This window comes from Hippopotamus amphibius, chromosome 7 (assembly GCF_030028045.1).
Source record: "Hippopotamus amphibius kiboko isolate mHipAmp2 chromosome 7, mHipAmp2.hap2, whole genome shotgun sequence".
Classification (NCBI taxonomy): domain Eukaryota; kingdom Metazoa; phylum Chordata; class Mammalia; order Artiodactyla; family Hippopotamidae; genus Hippopotamus; species Hippopotamus amphibius.
The window spans coordinates 130,242,420-130,261,051 of NC_080192.1; the positions used below are offsets into that span (position 1 = coordinate 130,242,420).

An 18,632-nucleotide genomic window follows, 5' to 3' on the forward strand; every position below is an offset into this window, starting at 1 on the left:
AGGACATCAGGAAGGTTGTGAGGATATAAGGAACATTAGGGACAGTGAAAAGTTGGTAAGACGAATAGTTTGTAGGTCCAGGTAGGGTTAAAGAATTGTTGGAGTTAAGGAACTGCTGAGATGGTGCTGGTGAAAGGGGCATGGGAGACTTGAAATGGATTATAGAAGAGTACAGTTATTGGTAATAACAAGGCCTAGGGTGTGACCTGGAAGTAGATGGCTAAGATAAGATGGAGGATAAGATTTTTGGAACACAGGTGGTCAAAGACTTAGAGGGCAGGATCGTCTGTGTGAATATTGACATCGCTGAGAATTATTATGGGAATAATGCTGGAGAGTGTTAAGGCAGTCAAGAAATTACTCTAGTGATTGTAGGGGACAGCTGTGAAGGAGGAGAGCCAGTGGTCAAGTCAGATGCATGGAGATCAAAAGCTAGTTTTCTTTTTCAACTTTTATTATGAAAAATGTCAGACATACAAAAGTGTGAAGTACAGTGATCATTATTTTCTGTATGCCTTCATTTAGTAATTTACTTTTTACTTGTGTTTTGTATTTTTGTTGGGGCTTTAATTCCTTCTGTAATAAGGCAGGCTATAAGTAAGTATGTTTCCAAATTCCTTTCCAGAAAGGTTGTGCTGATTTACATTTGTATTAGCTAGGAATTAAGACTGTACTTTCAGGGATCATTTCTGTAGTTCATATTAGCTAAGTATTGATGCAGTACTTATTTTTACAGCTGTTGTCATAGTTCCTTGCATTGTTGTTAGCTCTTCACTATTTCATATGAATAAGCTGCCACCTATTTTCCCAGACCACACTCTTCCCACACTGTTACCTCTGCCTAGAAATTTTTTCCCTACATTCATTGATTTAACAAATGTTTTGATGTGTAAGGCATAAGCTAATTTGAACACAAGCTAAAATGCATGTCTGGTTGATTAATAGGAACTGATTTGCATGTGACTCTGATTTTTGGCCTGTGGAGGAGAGAAATTTGTGTTTAGGCACCTGGGGGCCTGGGATATCAGAGTCTGTTTTCAGTCTGACCCTTTGGAAGAGTTGCAAAGAAAAGCTGTACTTTCTCATTTTCTCAGCTTCTTTTTCCTCTGCTTCCAGACTACGTACGTTCATCCCTACCACTTTTCCTGCCTTTTGTTCTGTCCCAGATTCTAACTTTATACTTAAGAGCGTCAACTTCCACTTTCTCTGGACCCAGACTTTTGTTAGGTAACCTCCTTTCTTTTTCCCTTTTGAAAATTAAATCTCCCCCTCTTCCTCTAAAAGTAGTTTTGTTCTCCCATGGAAAAAGTAAAGCCTTATAACCTATCCTCTTTCCTAAAGCCCCTTATCTCCCCTCCCACCCCTTTTTCCCCTTCCTTAACATACTTCTTGAGTCACCTACACTTCACCTCCCGATTACTGCCTAATCTACTTCAACTTGACTTTTACAGCCAGCTCACCATACTGGAACTGTACTCACAACAGATTGCCTAAACTAATAAATGGCTTAGCCTTGACTTCCATGACATTGGCAATATGACCATCATCTCCTTGAAACTCTTGACTCTATATCCTGATTTCTGCCCTTTTTCTCAACCTCTGTTCTGATCATTCGTCTCGTTTCCTGTACATACTTTCTGTGGATATGTCATTCACTGATATGTTTACAACTACTCCCAACCCCTTATGACTACCAAGTCTGGGTTTTTGCCTTAAACAGAATTCTTACTATTTCTTTGATGTCTCCATCTAGATGTCTTTGTAGGTATGTCAGATTAGATATGCTCAAAATTGAACATCCTGTTGCTCACACCCCAAATCTAGTATCGAATTCCCTACTTTCTTAGAACTTCTGTTGGTTAATATTATCACTCTACAGTCACCCAAGATAGACACTCATCTGTGATGCTCTTCTTTCATCATCCACATTTAGCTGACCAGAAAATCCTGTCCATTCTACCTCTGAAAAGCCTCTTCTCCACTGCACAAATTCAAATTTTCACCACCTGGATTATACCAGGGACTGATGTCCCTGCCTCAGGATACTCAGATCCAGTTCAGTTCCTGTACTGTTTGTCAGAATTCTTTCTCTCTGCCCTTAAAAGACCAGGTTCTTCCCTTGTTTCTTATATATGCTTTCCCTGGATAATGTCCTTCATTGACATGGCAAAAACTGTTCCCAATCGCTGGTGACTACCAAATCTGTGTCTCTAGCTCGAACATGAACTATGTTTTAGATACTGACTCTCCATGACTTGTATAGTGAAATTCAAAATCAATAGCATGATATACTTTCTTCCTTAAATTGGGTCATCTTGGCAAGTTACTTCATTTCTTTGGCTTCTCTTTAATTGTTCCTAAATAAAGGGGATGGAATTCAGTATATGTTTAAATTAACTCTTTTTAAAAAATCACCAGATAAAACATTATAGAGACGTCTCAATATGTAAAACACAAAAACAGAGCTATTTTCATTGAAACTGGTATCCTCTCCCACCTTTGTTGTATCTCCTTGAAATTTCTAGAACTGTAAGGAGCACAATTTGAAACTATTGGGTTTCTTAAGGTCTCTTTTAATCCTTAAGAATGAGTTCTTTGAAATCATATCACTCTCAAATCACACTGTCTTTGAGTAGGAAAGGCTCTACTGCTATTCTTGCTGTGTGTACTTTCCTTCTTTTAAGCAGTCCTTCTCTTAGATTCAGATACTTTAACTTTCTTTGTAACAGTGCCTATCCACACATCTATAAGTGGTCTTATTTTGACACTGACCTCAGGTTAGATAATTCTTTTGTGTGTGTGTGTGTGTGTGTGTGTGTGTGTGTGTGTGTGTATGTGTGTGTGTGACCACATCGTGTGGCTTGCAGGATCTTAATTACCTGACCAGGATCGAACCTGGGACCCCAGCGATGAAAGCCCAGAATCCTAACCACTGGACCACCAGGGAATTCCCTAGATAATTCTTATACAGAAATTACTTCCTTTGTGATTTGTACCATACTTTGATTTACCTCTGAAATAGTGTTAGTTCTATCCCCTTGATTCTCATAGCATTCTTCAAATCCTTTTATTATAGTGCCTTTTCATGTTTGATGAATAAATACGTGGGTGAAAGAAAGAATGAATGGATAGATGGGGAACAGGTATGGAGAATATATGTACTCTAAGTTTCATCTTACGGCAGGAACTGTAAAAAAGTAGGTATTTTGCTCTAATCATTCTTTTGTGGAACTGACCTTGATCTCCTTGGGAATCAGATGGGGAAAGAACATTTTTCCCAACTAATTAGCAAGTTTGGAGAGTTGCCTTTTGTGTATGTAGCATGTGAAGTGGAAGAGGCACTGGAGAAAGTTTGATAAGATATGCCTTCAGAAACTTGACTGTCTTTGCTTTTGAATGTCAGACCTTCAGTCAAATCTGTTTACATCAATCAGCATTTAACCAACATGATTCAAAGTATAATTGAAAAACTGAAGCCTTTCTCCTCATCCCAATAAAAAGCTTTTAAAATTCAATGGGAAATAAACCTTTATCTCTAAAAGTGTACCTACAAGAAAAATAAATGAATGTTACAGAAGGGCCATGTTGCAAGAGACAGTTTGGTCTAAAATCCACAGCTCTGATGCCTGCAGGGTTTCAAGGAAGTGGTTTGGAGCCTGCTCTGCTTTCTTACCAGTTTCTTTTCTGTATATGTATTCAATTCAGTATTACCTTTCTCTATGCCTCCCTTGCTTTCTTCCCCCCCCCCCCCCCATATCTCAGCCATCTTATTCATTTACCCAGTTCATTTGTTTAGCAAATAGATCTGGTTTAAGCACTAGGCATAGAAGTAAATAAAAATGGTCTCTGTCCAGAAAAAGTGAAACAGGCAAACATGTGAAATTGGGATACGGTATGATAAGTGAAGTTATTGTGGGAGGAACAGGTGTTATGGGAATACCTAGGAGATAGTGACTAACTACCTGAGAGGACAGAAGTCTTCCAAAGAAGAGGTGACATTTGAGTTGGCAGTTGAAGAATGAGAAGAAAGTGTGAACATGGCAGAGGGAACAGCTCTTTACAAAGGAATAGAGGAATTAAAAAAAAGCCTCTCTGTTTCAGGGAAAGGTGGATACACTTAGGACATCTGAATCTAGGGGAAATGTCTAGAGCTGAGTGTGGTAAAGTAGATGGTTGAAGGGTGCCATATTTCATACTAAGTTTGGGCTTTAACTTGTAATCAGTGGGGGAATTTAAGCAGGAGAAGGGCATTAGTGGATGTTGTAGAAAAAACTAGTAGCTCTGTGGAAGGCAGGAAGACCATTTTAAGAGGTTCATGCCCTAATTCATGTAATGACCCACTTACTGAGTCACAATCTCCCGGTGATGGGCCTGGGAATCTGTAGAACTAGAAAATGTCCCAGGTGATATAATCAGGCAAGTTGGGAAACCTGAAAACAAAGCACTAGACATTAGAAATGTGGTTGCTAGGACCATTTTTGCTACTGACTAGCTGTATGAGCTCATAGAAGTCTTTTAGTTTTCCCATCCTGAAAATTGAGGATTGTAGGCTAAATAATTACTGTAATTGTTTCCTTCTGTAATTCTGTGCTTCTAAACAAACCCAACCTTAATTGAACTACTTTTTACTTATAATGGCTACAGATTTTTTTCTTTCTTTCTGGGTCTTATTGACCCTTTGTAGAAGAAGGATTTCCTACTCCTATTCAAGCATTTCTACTTTTCTCTGCCTTAGTATGAATGTATTTCCCACATTCTCCAAATTGCATTTGGATTATATTAAATTGAAGCAGTGCTCTTTGCCTTATGCCTCTTATCTACCACACGTATTCTCTTGGTTTCTAAAAAGGTAAGAATGCAAGTTCTCCACTTATTATGAGCAGGAAAATCTCCACTAAATATTCTAAAACCATTGATAATTAACACAGTGTTCAGATTATATGATAACTGCAAACTGCCAAGATTGCCGATCGTTACATGTTACCACCATTAAGGAGTAGAGAGTTATTTATTGGATACTGACTTCAATCACACATGCCTGAAACAGACATCAAGCCTATAACTGGGGAGATCCTGATTACCCTTTCTTCCTCTCAAAGGGTTATACCAAGAGGTAAGAAATAATTAGCACTCCCTAATTTATGTATGTGATTGATATAGACCTTAGTGTTGGAGGGCATCTCTGGCTTGTTTTTCTTCTCTGTTACAAATGTAGCAAGAGTTAAATTGATCTGCTGCTTGCAGGAACCAGTGACCCACTCAGCATTAATTATTATCCCCATTTAAGAGCAGAAAAGGCAGATAAAGTCCATGGGAAGTTCATGGGTTTTAGAATCAGACAGGTTTGGGATTGCATCCTGGCTTCATCCCTCACTGAATTTTGGCAGGTAATTTAATCATTCAGTTTCTTCATGTGTGAAATGAGTACAGTATCATCTGCCCTCCAGGGATATTGTGAGGATTATTAGTATTATCAAAGGTGCCTAGTATTATCTGGCACCTGGTAGACTAGTCTACAAGCTCCTATGTGTGAAGCTCCTTGTACAGAACTGAAATATTTTAAATTCTCAATGAATATTGAGCATGACAGATAATAAAGTGCACTGCATTGATAGTAAGCACTTAGTAAATGGTAACTATTATGATTACATAATGTAAAACTGTTGATTTTTTAAAAACGTCAAATGTATCTGTTGCATTTTTCAAAATTATAATTTTATTCAATTATTCAATTTTATTATAAATTTCATAGTTATTATTTCTCTGCAAATATAGATTTGAATTAAGCATAAAGTAATTATTTTACAACAGGCCAGAGAGAATTAGTATAAACATAATAGATATAAAATGGTAGGCTTTAAAAGCTTAATGATTCCATGGATGGACCTAGAGAATATCATACTAAGTGAAGTAAGTCTGGCAGAGAAAGACAAATATTATATAATATCACTTATATGTGGAATCTAAAAAAATAAATGAATCTATATACAAAACAGAAACAGTCTCACAGACAGAAAACAAACTTATGGTTACTAAAGGGGAAGGGGAGTGGGGAGGGATAAATTAGGAGTATGGGATTAACAGATACAAACTACTATACATAAAATAGATAAGCAGGAAGGATTTACTATATAATACAGGGAACTACATTCAATATCTTGTAATAACCTATAATGGAAAATAATCTGAAATATATATACACAGAAACATATATAAATAACTTAAAAAAAAAGTCAACTGAGCAGTCTAAATATAGTTGGGCAAACATAATGTAATATTTTGCATTAAAAATTCCTAAATATAGCATATATAAAGTTAAAAATAAAGCTTATTGGTTCCAACAAATTATGCTGCCATATTCAGATGTCACCACAGTCAATCAGATGTTACATGCATAACATACATGTTATAATATGGTACCTGTATGCATGGGTGGCTAAATCCAGTGTAGAATATTCTGTAATGCTGGTACCTTCAGCTTGCATAAGGGGATTTGCCCTCCCTGCCCTTCTCATTATTTAATTCATTTTTTCGTTTTATTTCAGGATTATACCTGTGATTATTGAGCATCGGTTATGTGGCATTCTGTTGTATTCACAGAGTACATGATGACTAGCCAGAGGTCCTAGATAGATGATCTGTAAATTTTAGACCTAGATCTAACTGATTAAGGCTTTGTGGGATCCTATTCCTTATTTGTCTTTTGTAAGCCTTTGCTTTTTCTTCAAGCTATCTTTGGTAATGCATATGATGTTTGGCAGTTATGAAATGCATTGTAGGTAATGCTTTTGGAGGATTTCTCCCACATTTAAAAATTCTGGGAGTGGGGGGTGAGATGAATTGGGAGATTGGGATTGACATATATACACTATTGATACTATGTATAAAATAGATATCTAATGAGAACCTACTGTATAGCTCAGGGAACTCTACGCAGTACTCTGTGGTGACCTAAATGGGAAGGAAATCTAAAAAAGAGGGGATATATGCATATGTATATGGCTGATTCACTTTGCTGTGCAGTAGAAACTAACACAACATTGTAAAGCAGTTATACTGCAATGAAAATTAATTTTTAAAAAGTGGATGTAGTAAACATATTAGAATACAAACAAAATAGTTTGTAATTACAAATTAAGCAGAATGAAGATTAGAACAAAAAGGAGTTGAAATCTTTTTAAAGGTATGGTAGCAGTTATTTTTAACTGTATTTTCAAGTATCTGAAAGCATATTTTGCCTAAAAAAAAAAAAATAAGATCTTGGAAAAAAAAATTCTCTCCCAGAGACCTAATGAAATAGGGGCCCTAGCTACTGCATATCTGCTAAGTCAATAGTTTCTTTGCAAGATTTGGCTTATTTTGGTTTAACATTACTTGTGATAATTTTAAATTGGGGAAGTAAAAGTGTTATACTTGTTTGTAGAATTTCTATATTTGAGGAACTTGTAGTCAAAACTCGATTTATGAAACTTCCTTCTGTGTTTATTTAGCTGGTGGCACCACATTTTACCTGGTCTCAAGCTATAATTCTGGGAGTCATCTCATTGATTCCTTTTCCTCCATGATCTCATATATCTAAAGAGTCCCTGAGTTCTACCTGTTTTAAGCACTTCATTGTATCTCCAGTTCATCCCTTCTCCTCTCTTCCTGCTGCCACTGTTCCAGATCAGGTGCCAATATCGTTCTCATCTGTGCCAGGTATTCTAACTGAACTCCCTGCTACAGGCTTGGCCTTTTCTTTACAATTGACTGTCTTTTATGTGAAATATGACTGTGTGTCTCCTTAAAACCTTTTAAAACTTGTCAGCCACAGGTTCAAGTCCAAGTTTCTTAACAGTACAGTTATAACTAATTCTTATTCACCTGTTAAAACTCAACACAGTACCTCCTCTAGGAGTCCTTGACCACCTCACCACAGTTTAGATATTATTTTTCTGTATAGTAAGCAATTCCAAACCTGGAATTCAGATTACCCTTTGAGAAAGGAGTGAAGAAAACCAACTTGTACATGGGTAAAATTTCCTCCTACCTAAGAAGAGTGTAGTGACAGGTGAAGTCTAAGTGTGGTAAAAAGGTTTAAAGTTCCATTGCAGTGAAGCTTGCTAACATCTAAAATAAGAATGTGCACTTTGAGAGGGAGGATGGTATATCATGGTAACATATAGAAGAGCTGGGTGTCAGAAGACTAAAACTGGCAGTGCCATTCAAAGCATTATTGGGGGTTTGCCTATCCCTAGTGCCCAGTCCTTGCTTATCCTTGTCGTGTAGGCAGATGTATCAGACTGCTAATGCCTGATACCGTTAAGTATTTTATCACAGTTAAGTCCCTTTGCTCACCACACAATGATCTGGCCAAAATTTAGTAGATGATCGTTTGCTTTATAGGAAGAAAAGTTGCTGTTTGTTCTCTTAGCCATTAAATTCCTCATTGTAAATGAACAAACTGGATGTATGCACCAGTTTTTTGTTAGCATGACTTACTTTGGTGGTCATACTGGTACAGCCATCTTCCTCCTTGAGCACACTGCATTTGCTCTAATATGGTACCTTGTAACACTTCTTGGCAGCTAGTCCGCCAGCTCCTCTGGTGACACTTTCACCACCATGTGCAACTGTTTATACCTTCTTTGTTCAGACGGCTCATGCATACATTTTTCCTCAGGCTTCTAAAAATATTAATATTTAAATGATTTGGGTAAATAGATGAGTTACTGAGTGGTCTTTTAATACAGTAGTGTCTTCCTACAATGTTATAATCCATAGTTTTAATTATTAAGTGCATTACTGTAAGTTTACTAGGTCTTCACTCTCCCTGATTGGTCCTACCCTCACGATTTCATGGAACAAACTTTGAATTTATTTGTAGTAAGATGGTGAATTCAGAGTTCAAAATTATATTGCACTCGCCGTGCCTGGACACCAGGAAACCACTTATCAAACACCACTATGTGTCAGGCAACGTACTGGATTATGTTTAATACTTTAAAAGAACTCCTGCAAAGTATTTTTACAGATGAGAAATCTGAGACTCAATAAGGTTAAGTAACTCTTCCATGATCACAGCTAGGAAAATAGCAGAGTTGGGATTTGAACACAGAGCTGTTAATTTCCAAATTCCCTTCTCTTCCTAGTGCAGAATATTTGCTCAGCACATTTAGTTATGTTTAAATAAACATATATGTTTTAATAGTTCCTTTTAGTCCATTTTTATAAACCTGTGGAACTTAATTAAACAGCTATGCTACATTTATTTGAGATATTTTTCTTGTTTGGGACTTTTTTTTGAAGGAGAAGAGTATTATGGATTTCCATGTTATTGTACACTTATAGAGTTGATTTCTTTGAAATAAATTCTTGCCTAGTTGTAACAACCCTCCTCTTTCCCAAATTAATTTCTACAAAATTGGTTCATGCCAAAGGTTTCTTTATTCAGTGTTTTCTATTAAATATGACTGTTTTTCTTTTAAATGGTTTTATTTTAAAGGCAGCACCATTACCCAACAAAATCTCCTACCCTTCCCCAAAGTCGTGCTTGTTCAGCAGCAGCCGAAGCTCTGCATTGTTTTCTGTTGGAAGTGTGAGCTGAAGGGAACAGACATTCCCGCTGCTTAGCAGGTGCAGTAAGCTGTGAGCTGCCCTTGCTGTATTATTAATGGCACAGTGTTTTCATGTTGCAGATGGCTGAGTGCTAGCAAGGAAAATTCAGGACCATGATGGCTCAGTTTCCCACAGCTATGAATGGTAAGTAGCTTCATGCTTATGGCAAGATAGAGGTTATGAGGTTTTTTTTTGCTAGAGGTTATAAAATATTCATTTAGATATATTTCTTTAAACTTATAAATGCAAAACTGAAAGTATTCTTGTTGAAAGTATAGTTTATTTCGGAACACTGCATGTGTCTTCTATGAGAATATTATGCAGTAAATCCTGCAGCTCAGTAGAAGCATGTTCTGCAGTATCATCTGGAATGTGTGCTTGCCTTTGAGCAGTTAAGAATAACCTAAACATACATTGTGTTTAATGCATAAAACTGGAGGACAAAATGCATAGTGCCATAAGTGGAGAATATTAAAAGTGCTTTTGATAGCATGAGATGATTGTAAACTGATTAAACCAGTAAATAATTCATTTATTAATAATATGCATAAAATTAGAAACATTTTAGAGGAAAATGTTTAGGTAATTTCAATAATAAAAAGTTTTTAAGGTTTTTTTTTCTGATTCTAGCTTTAGTTTATTTCCCACATATACATTAACCACCCTTAATAGGTATTGTTACTGTGTATGTTATTTATAATTGAGAAAATACATTATATTTTTAAACTGCTAAACAAATCAAAGATGCTGAGTTCTTAATTTTGAGGTAAATTTTATTAGCTAATTATAAATATAAGGAAATAGAGAATCCAATCAATAATTCTTTAACACTTAAATTGAAAACAATATTAGTAAAGAATACTGGAAAGAAAAAAAAGAGGGAAAAATCACTAGTAATTCCACCACCTTCACAAAGGGATTTTATTAATGTTACCATCTAGTATCTGATCAATTACATTTTTTTAAAAAAAATACCTGTTCTCACCCATAGGGCTAAATCAGTACATTGTTAATAAAGAAAATATATGTTGTATATCTAAAGTTTTAAGACTCAGGATTGACCTTGTGAGATTTAGAAAAGTTTTAGAAAAATGAATTATTTGCATAAAAAGTAAAAATAAATTCAAATGTATGGTAGGATTCTATCTTTTAAGGATGGACTTAAGATAAGAGGTTTGTTGTTTTGTTTTTTGCATTTTCAGATGTGAGCACTGCTCCTTCTCTGGAAATGGTATGAGATTATAAAGATTATTTGATGCCATGGACAATTTTTTTAATTAATTTTTTTCCATAATGAATGATAAATGTAAGTTTAGAATCAAGGGTAATAATTGTAGTAGTAATGTGCTCTACTCAAATTTGAGGATTTCTATGCCCCATGCGAAGAAGTTTGCTGTAAACACATTGTTTACTTATAAACTTCAACCAACATGTTAACCAGTTTTATAAACAAAATGAACATAGAAGAAATCAGTACACACCTGGTCTTTCTTTGTTTTGTTTTTTTCCATTCTCTGAACATTTACGGATTGCTTTCTATATAAAATACTGGCAACAAAAAAGATGTTCAATGACAAAAAAAGATTACTTGAATAATTGTCTAAAATGTTGGACAATTAATTTAGGAGTAATATATATAGGATTAAAGATAGTAATTTTTTTAAACTTCTGAAAAATTGAGAGCTAATGCAGGCTGTGGTTCTTAGGAAGTACTTACCCTCCTACTTAGTTTAAAAATAGCTGAAGATTGAAGATAATCTTGTATATATCTAGTTTAAGTCCAGTTCAGGGTTTAAGATCTTACTGAAAGAAGCATCCTTGTATAGCACAAAACCTTTAAAATCAGTATTTGCTCCTTTAGTAAATTCTCGGTTATAGATTGGGTAAATTTTTTTGAAGCCCAATACCATTGGAACTTGCCTCTAAGTGCCCTCCCTAGACCAAGCTGTTTGTCTAAATACTTCTGACATAGTCCTCAAACTTTGCCATGTCTGCTTTATCATCTTGAGACTAACCACAGACTTTTTAGACTTTTTTGGTTCTTAGAGCTGTGTTGTCTTAATATAGTAGCCATTAGCTACATGTGGCTATTTAAATTTAAATTAACAAAAATTAAGTAAAATAAAAAATTGAGTTCCTAAGTCACACAGCCACATTTCAAGTGCTCAAAGCCACATGTGGCTGGTGGCTACTGTATTGGGCAATGCAGATACATCTCAGAAAGCGCTGTTGAACAGATATTCTTTTCTTAGTCTGTTTGCTTCACTTCCCATCTCCTTAACAGAACTAAAAAAGATCATTGCATCGTATTTTTACCACTTGTGATTTTACTTCTGATGTCTTCTGCACCAGCAGAATCATCCTTGCCAAAGCCTTCTTTAATCATGGTAGGTTTGCTTTCTGCTTTTCAAAAATTTAATGAAATTGTAAATACAGAGGGTGTGATATATGAGCCATAAGTGATAGGCAAGAGGCCACTTCAGATATCAGTTGATATTGTAGTGTAATGAGGCTTGTTTCAGCCTCAAAATTGTGGAGGTACTAAAGACTGGTTACATGAGTCAGAAGTTCTGAAGCCCATGACAGTGGTTCCATCTAAAATCTGGAAGAGAGAAGGAAGAAGGAGAGAAAAGGAACAGCTGGTGGCTTTAGGAGGAAAAAATACCATTTTTATTTTTAGAGCTTTATTACCTTTTTAGAATTTTCGAGCTCATTACTCTTTTCAACTGTGTAATTAAGAAATTTTTGTTGAGCATTGGGCCTGTAGAATCAGCTGTAGTACTGCGTATATAACAAACCAAGCATTTATTACTCAAGTCCCTAAAATCGAGGCTTTAGTTGTGTTTTAGAGATTTAACTTAGTACTAGGTCAACATATATCATTTGACTATTATTTTGAAATTGACAGATATACCAATGAAGACTACTGCTGATATCATTAAATTTTTATAGCGTACAAGTGGGATATAGCCTGTCTGAATCATGTATGTTCAGAACTCTGTGTTAGAATACTGCTGTGCCATTACCCAGCTATGTGGCTAACCATGTGGAACTTATTTGTGTGTGTGTGTGTGTGTGTACATACATATGTGTATGTATGTATATCTATATATGTAAAACAGGGATAACACTACTTACTGCATGAGATCTAGCATATAGTGGATACTCTGTAAACGTGTATTTTTCCTTCTTTATAGACCATAAGAACATATTTGACAGAGGCATTAGGTGAGACTAAGCAGCAGGCATCTTTATGAAAATACCACACTGTCAATTTAGTGATGAGTTGGGGGCAGTGGATAGAATTTTAATACATTTCTAATGTGATCAGCAGACAGTGTAAAATAAAAGGTTTTAGATTTTTAAGGAAATATTGAAAAACATCACCCCCAAACTTAGGTTTTCCTTCCTTCTGTAAGGCTTACAAATAAATATAGATTGAGATTAGGATATGTTTTACTTGAAGTTCAAAATAACAAACTGTTGTCTCTGTAAAAGGTTCTGCTGGTATATATTGTAAATAAGAAAGCCAGAATTGGATCAACTATTTTAAAATTGACCTTGAACTACATATATTTCATAGTTTTCTTATTTCTATGTGACTTTTCCTTTATGTAAAATGCTAGTTAGCGCATTAATATCTTATGTTTTAATATGGTCATTTTTGGGGAAGTGTCCAGATTTGAAGATAATTTGATTACTACTAAAAATTATTCCTTCTTATATGACTTAGAACATTTTTATTCTGCTAGTAACATTAATCATGATAATATTAATCCTGATTGTTGTGTGTGACTCTCTTGGCTGGTGGAGTCTCTTAAATATTAGAAAGCCTCCAAACTCATTTAGGGGGTTCATTTTATTCATCTTTGTACCACACATCCTTATACATTCTGGTGCCCCATAAATGTTTGTTGAATGAATGTACAATATATGAAGTTGTCAAGGTTGCTGGTTGGAGTCATGGAGAACTAAGCAGTAAGCATTATCAGATAGGTTGAGTTGGCCACTGCAAAGACAGGTACTCAAAGAAAGGTGAGGAGATAGTAGTATATAAGAAAATGTTATAACGTGATAAGGATTGACGCAGCTACCCTTCTGCTGCAAGATTTTTCTGTAGTCTTAGGATAGCAGTCTGTCACTGCCTGGGGATGATGTATGTTAGAGCAGCTCAAGCTTCCCCAACCAGACTGTTCAGACTTAAAGTAGTCTTAAGGTTTCTGACTAAAAAGCCTCACTTTCAGTATTTTCTGGCAAAAGTACCTTTATCACAAGAAGAGCCTGAGAAAGATTTTAACGCTCTGCCTTCTCTTTGATTATGTCGCTCCCCGGGGTTGGGTTGAGTAGGGAGACTAATCTGTTGAACACTCTCCATGTGACAGGCACGTGCTAGATGCTTTATATTTTTGTTTTGTTATAAGTTGGATTTATTGAGGTATAATTCACCCTTTTTGTACAGTTTGATGAGTTTTGACAAATGTATACAGTCATGTAAATTGGGATATGGAACATTTCCATCACCTAAAAAGTTCTCTTTACCCCTTTCCCTCACACTTAGCCACTGGCAACCACTGATCAGATTTCTGTCCCTATAGTTTTGCCTTTAGTATTATATAAATGAAATACCCCATAAGTAGCCTTTTGTATCTTTGTAGCTCCTTTCACTTCACAGAATACTTTTGTGATTCATCCATGTTGTTATATATATCTTTGTCTTGCTTGCCCAGTAGTATTTCATTGTATAAATGTGTACCACAATTTGTTTACCCATTCATCTGCAAAAGGCATTTGGTTTTACTTCCAGGTTTTGGAACTTTAGCCATAATGTCTAAAGCTATTAAACCATCAGATGACAGATTTTTTTTATCTGGAAATAGGTCTTTATTTCTCTTGAGTAAATACCCAAGAGTGTATTGCTGGGGTTGTATTATAGTAAATATATATTTAACTTCATAAGAATTTGCCAAACGTTTTCAAATTCTCTCTCTTCCTTCCCGCCAGCAATGTGTGAGAGTTTTGGTTGCTCAGCATCTTTGCCAGCAGTTTTTTAAAAAAATTCAAGACACTCTAATAGGCATGTAGTGATACCTTATTGTGGTTTTTGTATACATTTCCCCGATGATTGATGACATTGAACATCCTGTCATGTGTACATTTGCCATCTGTGTATCTTTGATGTGTCTATTCAGATATTTTGCCCATTTTTAAAGGCAGAGATTATCTTCTTATTGAGTTGAATCTGTAATTCTTTATATATGCTACATATATGTCCTTTATCAAATATGTTTTGCAGATATTTTCTCCTAGCCTGTAGCTTGTCTTTTCATTTTCTTAACAGTGTTTTTAAGAGAGTAGAGGTTTTAGATGTTGATGATGTTCAGTTTATCAAAAAAATTTGAATGGTTTATGCCATTTGTGTCCTAAAAAAAGTCTTGCCTTATCCAAAATCACAAAGATTTTCTTCTTTGCTTTTTTCAAGAAGTTTCATAATTTAACCCTTACATTTACATTAGATATGATCCATTTAGAGTTAATTTTTGTATATGGTACAAGTTTGAGATTCTTTTTTTTTTTTAATGTGGATTTCCAGTTCTTTCAGCACAATTTGTTGAAAAGACTATTCTTTCCCCAGTGAATATCTTGACATCTTTGTTGAAATCAACTGACAACATATTTGTAGGTCTGTTTCTTTTTAATTATCATCAAGGCTCAGATAGCCTAAGACTCTTAATTAATAAGCCTGCATGGATTCTAATCCTGCCTTCAACATTTACTGACTTTGTTGCCTTGGACAAATTATTTAATCTCGCCATGCTTCTGTTTTCTCCTTTGAAAAACAATGATAGTAGTAAGAGTTACCTGATGGAATTCTTGTGAGACTTAATAGAAACAATACATGGAAAACTCTTAGAAAAGTACCTGACACATGGTAAGTTTCATTAAATGTTAGCTACTGTTACTTTGTCAGTCTAATAGATGAAAAATGATACTTAGTGTTTTTTTAACATAGATATATTACATATTATGGGTAATCTTTACAACAACCCTGCGCAATTAGGTAATATTCTTGTTATAGAGGTGGCAGTCAAAGTGCAGAGAACGTGAACATCTTATCTGTGTACATTGGGAGACAGTGTAGCGCAGAGAGTTCAGGCTACCTAGGTTCTAATCTGGGCTTTGCCACTTGTTAGTTGTGTGACCTTGAGCAAGTTACTTTAACACTATGAGTTTTGGTTCCTCATCTGTAAAATGGGAGTAATAGTAGCACCTAATGTATAGGGTGGTGGTGGGGGGTCAGCGAGTCACCGCATGTAAAGTCCCTGAGTCTGGGCTCAGTAAAGGTGAGCTGCGGCCACCTCTGTGGCCCCTTCTGCTGTGTCCTTATTTTTCATCATCGTCGTCATTGTCATTTTTCCAAAGTCACACAGGATTAACTCTGTTCCGCAGGCACACTACTTGCCTTCCTGGTCACAGGAATCATGATTGGTTAATTTGTTTTTTTTATGATAAACTAACAAACCAAGTAGGTTTTTTACTATGTGTGTGGTATTTATTTAGAAAGTGTGTAGGTTTAGCTATTTTAGGTCTTTAGTTCTTCCGTATATCTGTTCCTTCCTTCCTTCCTCCCTCCCTCCCTCCCTCCCCCCCTCCCCTACCCCACCCCTAACGTGAGGCTTTCGGGATCTTAGTCCCCCATCAGGGATCGAAACCCGGCCACCGCAGTGAAAGCACCGAGTTCTAACTACTGGACAGCCAGAAAATTCCGTGTTTATTTATTTTCAACACTAATCTTAAAACTTGTCTTTAAGAGAGGATGTTTAAAGATTTTTTTTTTAAAAATCCAGTAATGTAGGGCTAAGAAATATTAAATCCATTTAGTGTTTAAAATTATAGTGGGTACCTATATTTCAGTGATATGCATTCCTGGAAACAACTTTGTAAGGCAGTTTTTTATGGACTGTAGTCAGCAAGTACATGTTTTCCTAAGGATATTTGGTTTCTTATTGGTAAAAGCTAAGTAAACTGAAAAGGTAGTCAGAAGTGGAGTATATATGATTATTAGCCATGTTGAATATATAGATTTAAAGACCTCCTCAGAGGGCTGATATAACTATATGTGAAGCCTAGACAACAAAAAGATTTGTAAATGACTTTTGTCTTTCCCCAAGTCCTGATCTTGCCTCTCTGCTTTTTCTCTACTCCCTCTAATTTCTTCAGACATTTATTCCTCAGTCATTTTTAAGTGCTTGCTCTGTGCTGGGTACTCTGCCGGTTCTGTGGATAGAAAGATAAACACACAAAGCTGTTGTCCTCCAAGGGCTCATAGTCTGGTAGAACAGATGGATAGAAAACAATTATAGAACCTTTTTCAAGTGCTCTGTAGAAGCATGGAGAAGTCTGTTGAGAATCTAGAGGAGGAAGCAATTAATTTGACCTGCAGGTGTCAGGCGCCTCCTGGAGGAAGTGACACCTGCCCTGGACCTTGAAAGATAATGTTTGAAATGGAAGAGGGTGATATGAATGGCAATCCAAGTAAAGGGAACATATGTCATGGGATGAGAAGGAGGATGTTATGTATATGGGATTTGTAAGGATTTACTTTTTTGAGATAGGGATATACTACCAGCATTCTTATTGTCCTTGGTTTTTTGTTTTGTATTGTTTTCTTTCTTATTAAAGAATAAATAATAGTATTACAGTTAACATTTTCTGCCTATTTGTTATATAATCAGTGTTCAAAATAATTTTTTTCTTTTTCTTTTTTCTTTTCTTTTCTTTTTTTTTTTTGGCTGCACTGCATAGCTTGTGGGATCTTAGTTCCTCCACCAGGGATCGAACCTGGGCCCCCTGCACTGGAAGCCCAGAGTCCTAACCACTGGACCAAGGGAAGTCCCCCGACCAATTTTTAAGATACGTTATTCCAAGGGAAAATTTGGTTGGTTTGACGTATAAAAGAGACACACATTTTTGTATTCAAATATCAATTTATTTGTATCTCCTTTACAGTTTGTTGCTTGTAATTTTTTTAAATGACAAAAATAACACTGCCGGGACTTCCCTGGTGATACGGAAGTTAAGACTCCGCACTCCCAATGCAGGGGGCATGGGTTCAATCTCTGGTCAGGGAACAAGATTCCACATGCTGCAACTAAAGAGCCACATGCCACAACTAAAGATCCCCACATGCTGCAACTGAAAAAAAAAGATCCCGCATGCCACAACAACAGCAAAAAAGATCCTGTGTGCCACATCTAAGACCTGGCACAGCCAAATAAATAAATAAATAAAAATTTTAAAAATAGCACTGCTTAACTGAAATAAATATCAGAGTAATCAGGGAGGCAATGTAGTGTAATAATTAGGAGCAGAAACTTTGGAGTTATACTTTAAAGTACAGGAAAATGCTAGCTAAAAGTTAAATCAGTTGTAGGTTGTTAGGCCAGTTATTTAACGTCCCCTAGCTTTGTTTTTTTCATCTGTAATTTGTGTAAACCTTGTCCACAGAACTGTTGTAAAAATTAAACATGGTAATATTAATATACTTAGCATGGTTGCTGGCATAAAGTAATAGTAAATAGTATTTGCTGCTTCTACTAAGTACTAATATTACTCTGCTAATGTTGTTGAGCTTTAAAAACAAATGATAGAGAGGGAAGGTTGTTTTCCTGAGATAGTGGGTCAAGAATTGAGAGAACAGTAGGATAAAGGGGATTAAAAAAAGATCTATGTATCTTTTTGAGAAAAAGTAAGATGAGGTTAAATTATCTTTTAACAGGATAGAATTGAGGGATGCATGTGGCATCCTTAGGAGAAAGAAGCCGCATGATTCACTTTGACAGCCACCAGTTGTTGCCTTTGGGCAGCATTATTTGCTAGTTGTCCAGAGTTGGCTGGAAGGGTAGAGACGGAACAGAATATTCTGCAGAGGGATAGAAAGAAGAGGAGGCAGTGTGCAAACTTGGTTTGTATAGGAGAGGTTCTCAACCCTGACTGCACAAAAGAATCACCTGGAGAGCTTTTTAAAAATTTTGAAG

General features: G+C 35.9%; 1 protein-coding gene and 1 pseudogene across 7 annotated transcripts in view; both read left to right on the top strand.

Annotated features, from left to right (window-relative positions):
• Window positions 1-18,632, top strand: part of ITSN2 (intersectin 2) — a 137,385-nt gene that overhangs the window by 17,400 nt on the left and 101,353 nt on the right. For 5 of the 7 annotated variants that reach the window (XM_057740416.1, XM_057740421.1, XM_057740423.1 and 2 more), the window contains exon 2: window positions 9,678-9,741. The exons of 1 other annotated variant lie outside the window; for it this stretch is intronic. In XM_057740416.1, the coding sequence (XP_057596399.1) occupies window positions 9,711-9,741 (31 nt within the window). In that variant the 5' untranslated portion in view covers window positions 9,678-9,710. Of the gene's footprint in view, window positions 1-9,677; window positions 9,742-11,881; window positions 11,985-18,632 lie in introns of all 7 variants that reach the window. One more of the 7 variants, XM_057740417.1, reaches the window with a different exon arrangement.
• LOC130857953 (small nucleolar RNA U3) lies at window positions 665-749 on the top strand (annotated as a pseudogene).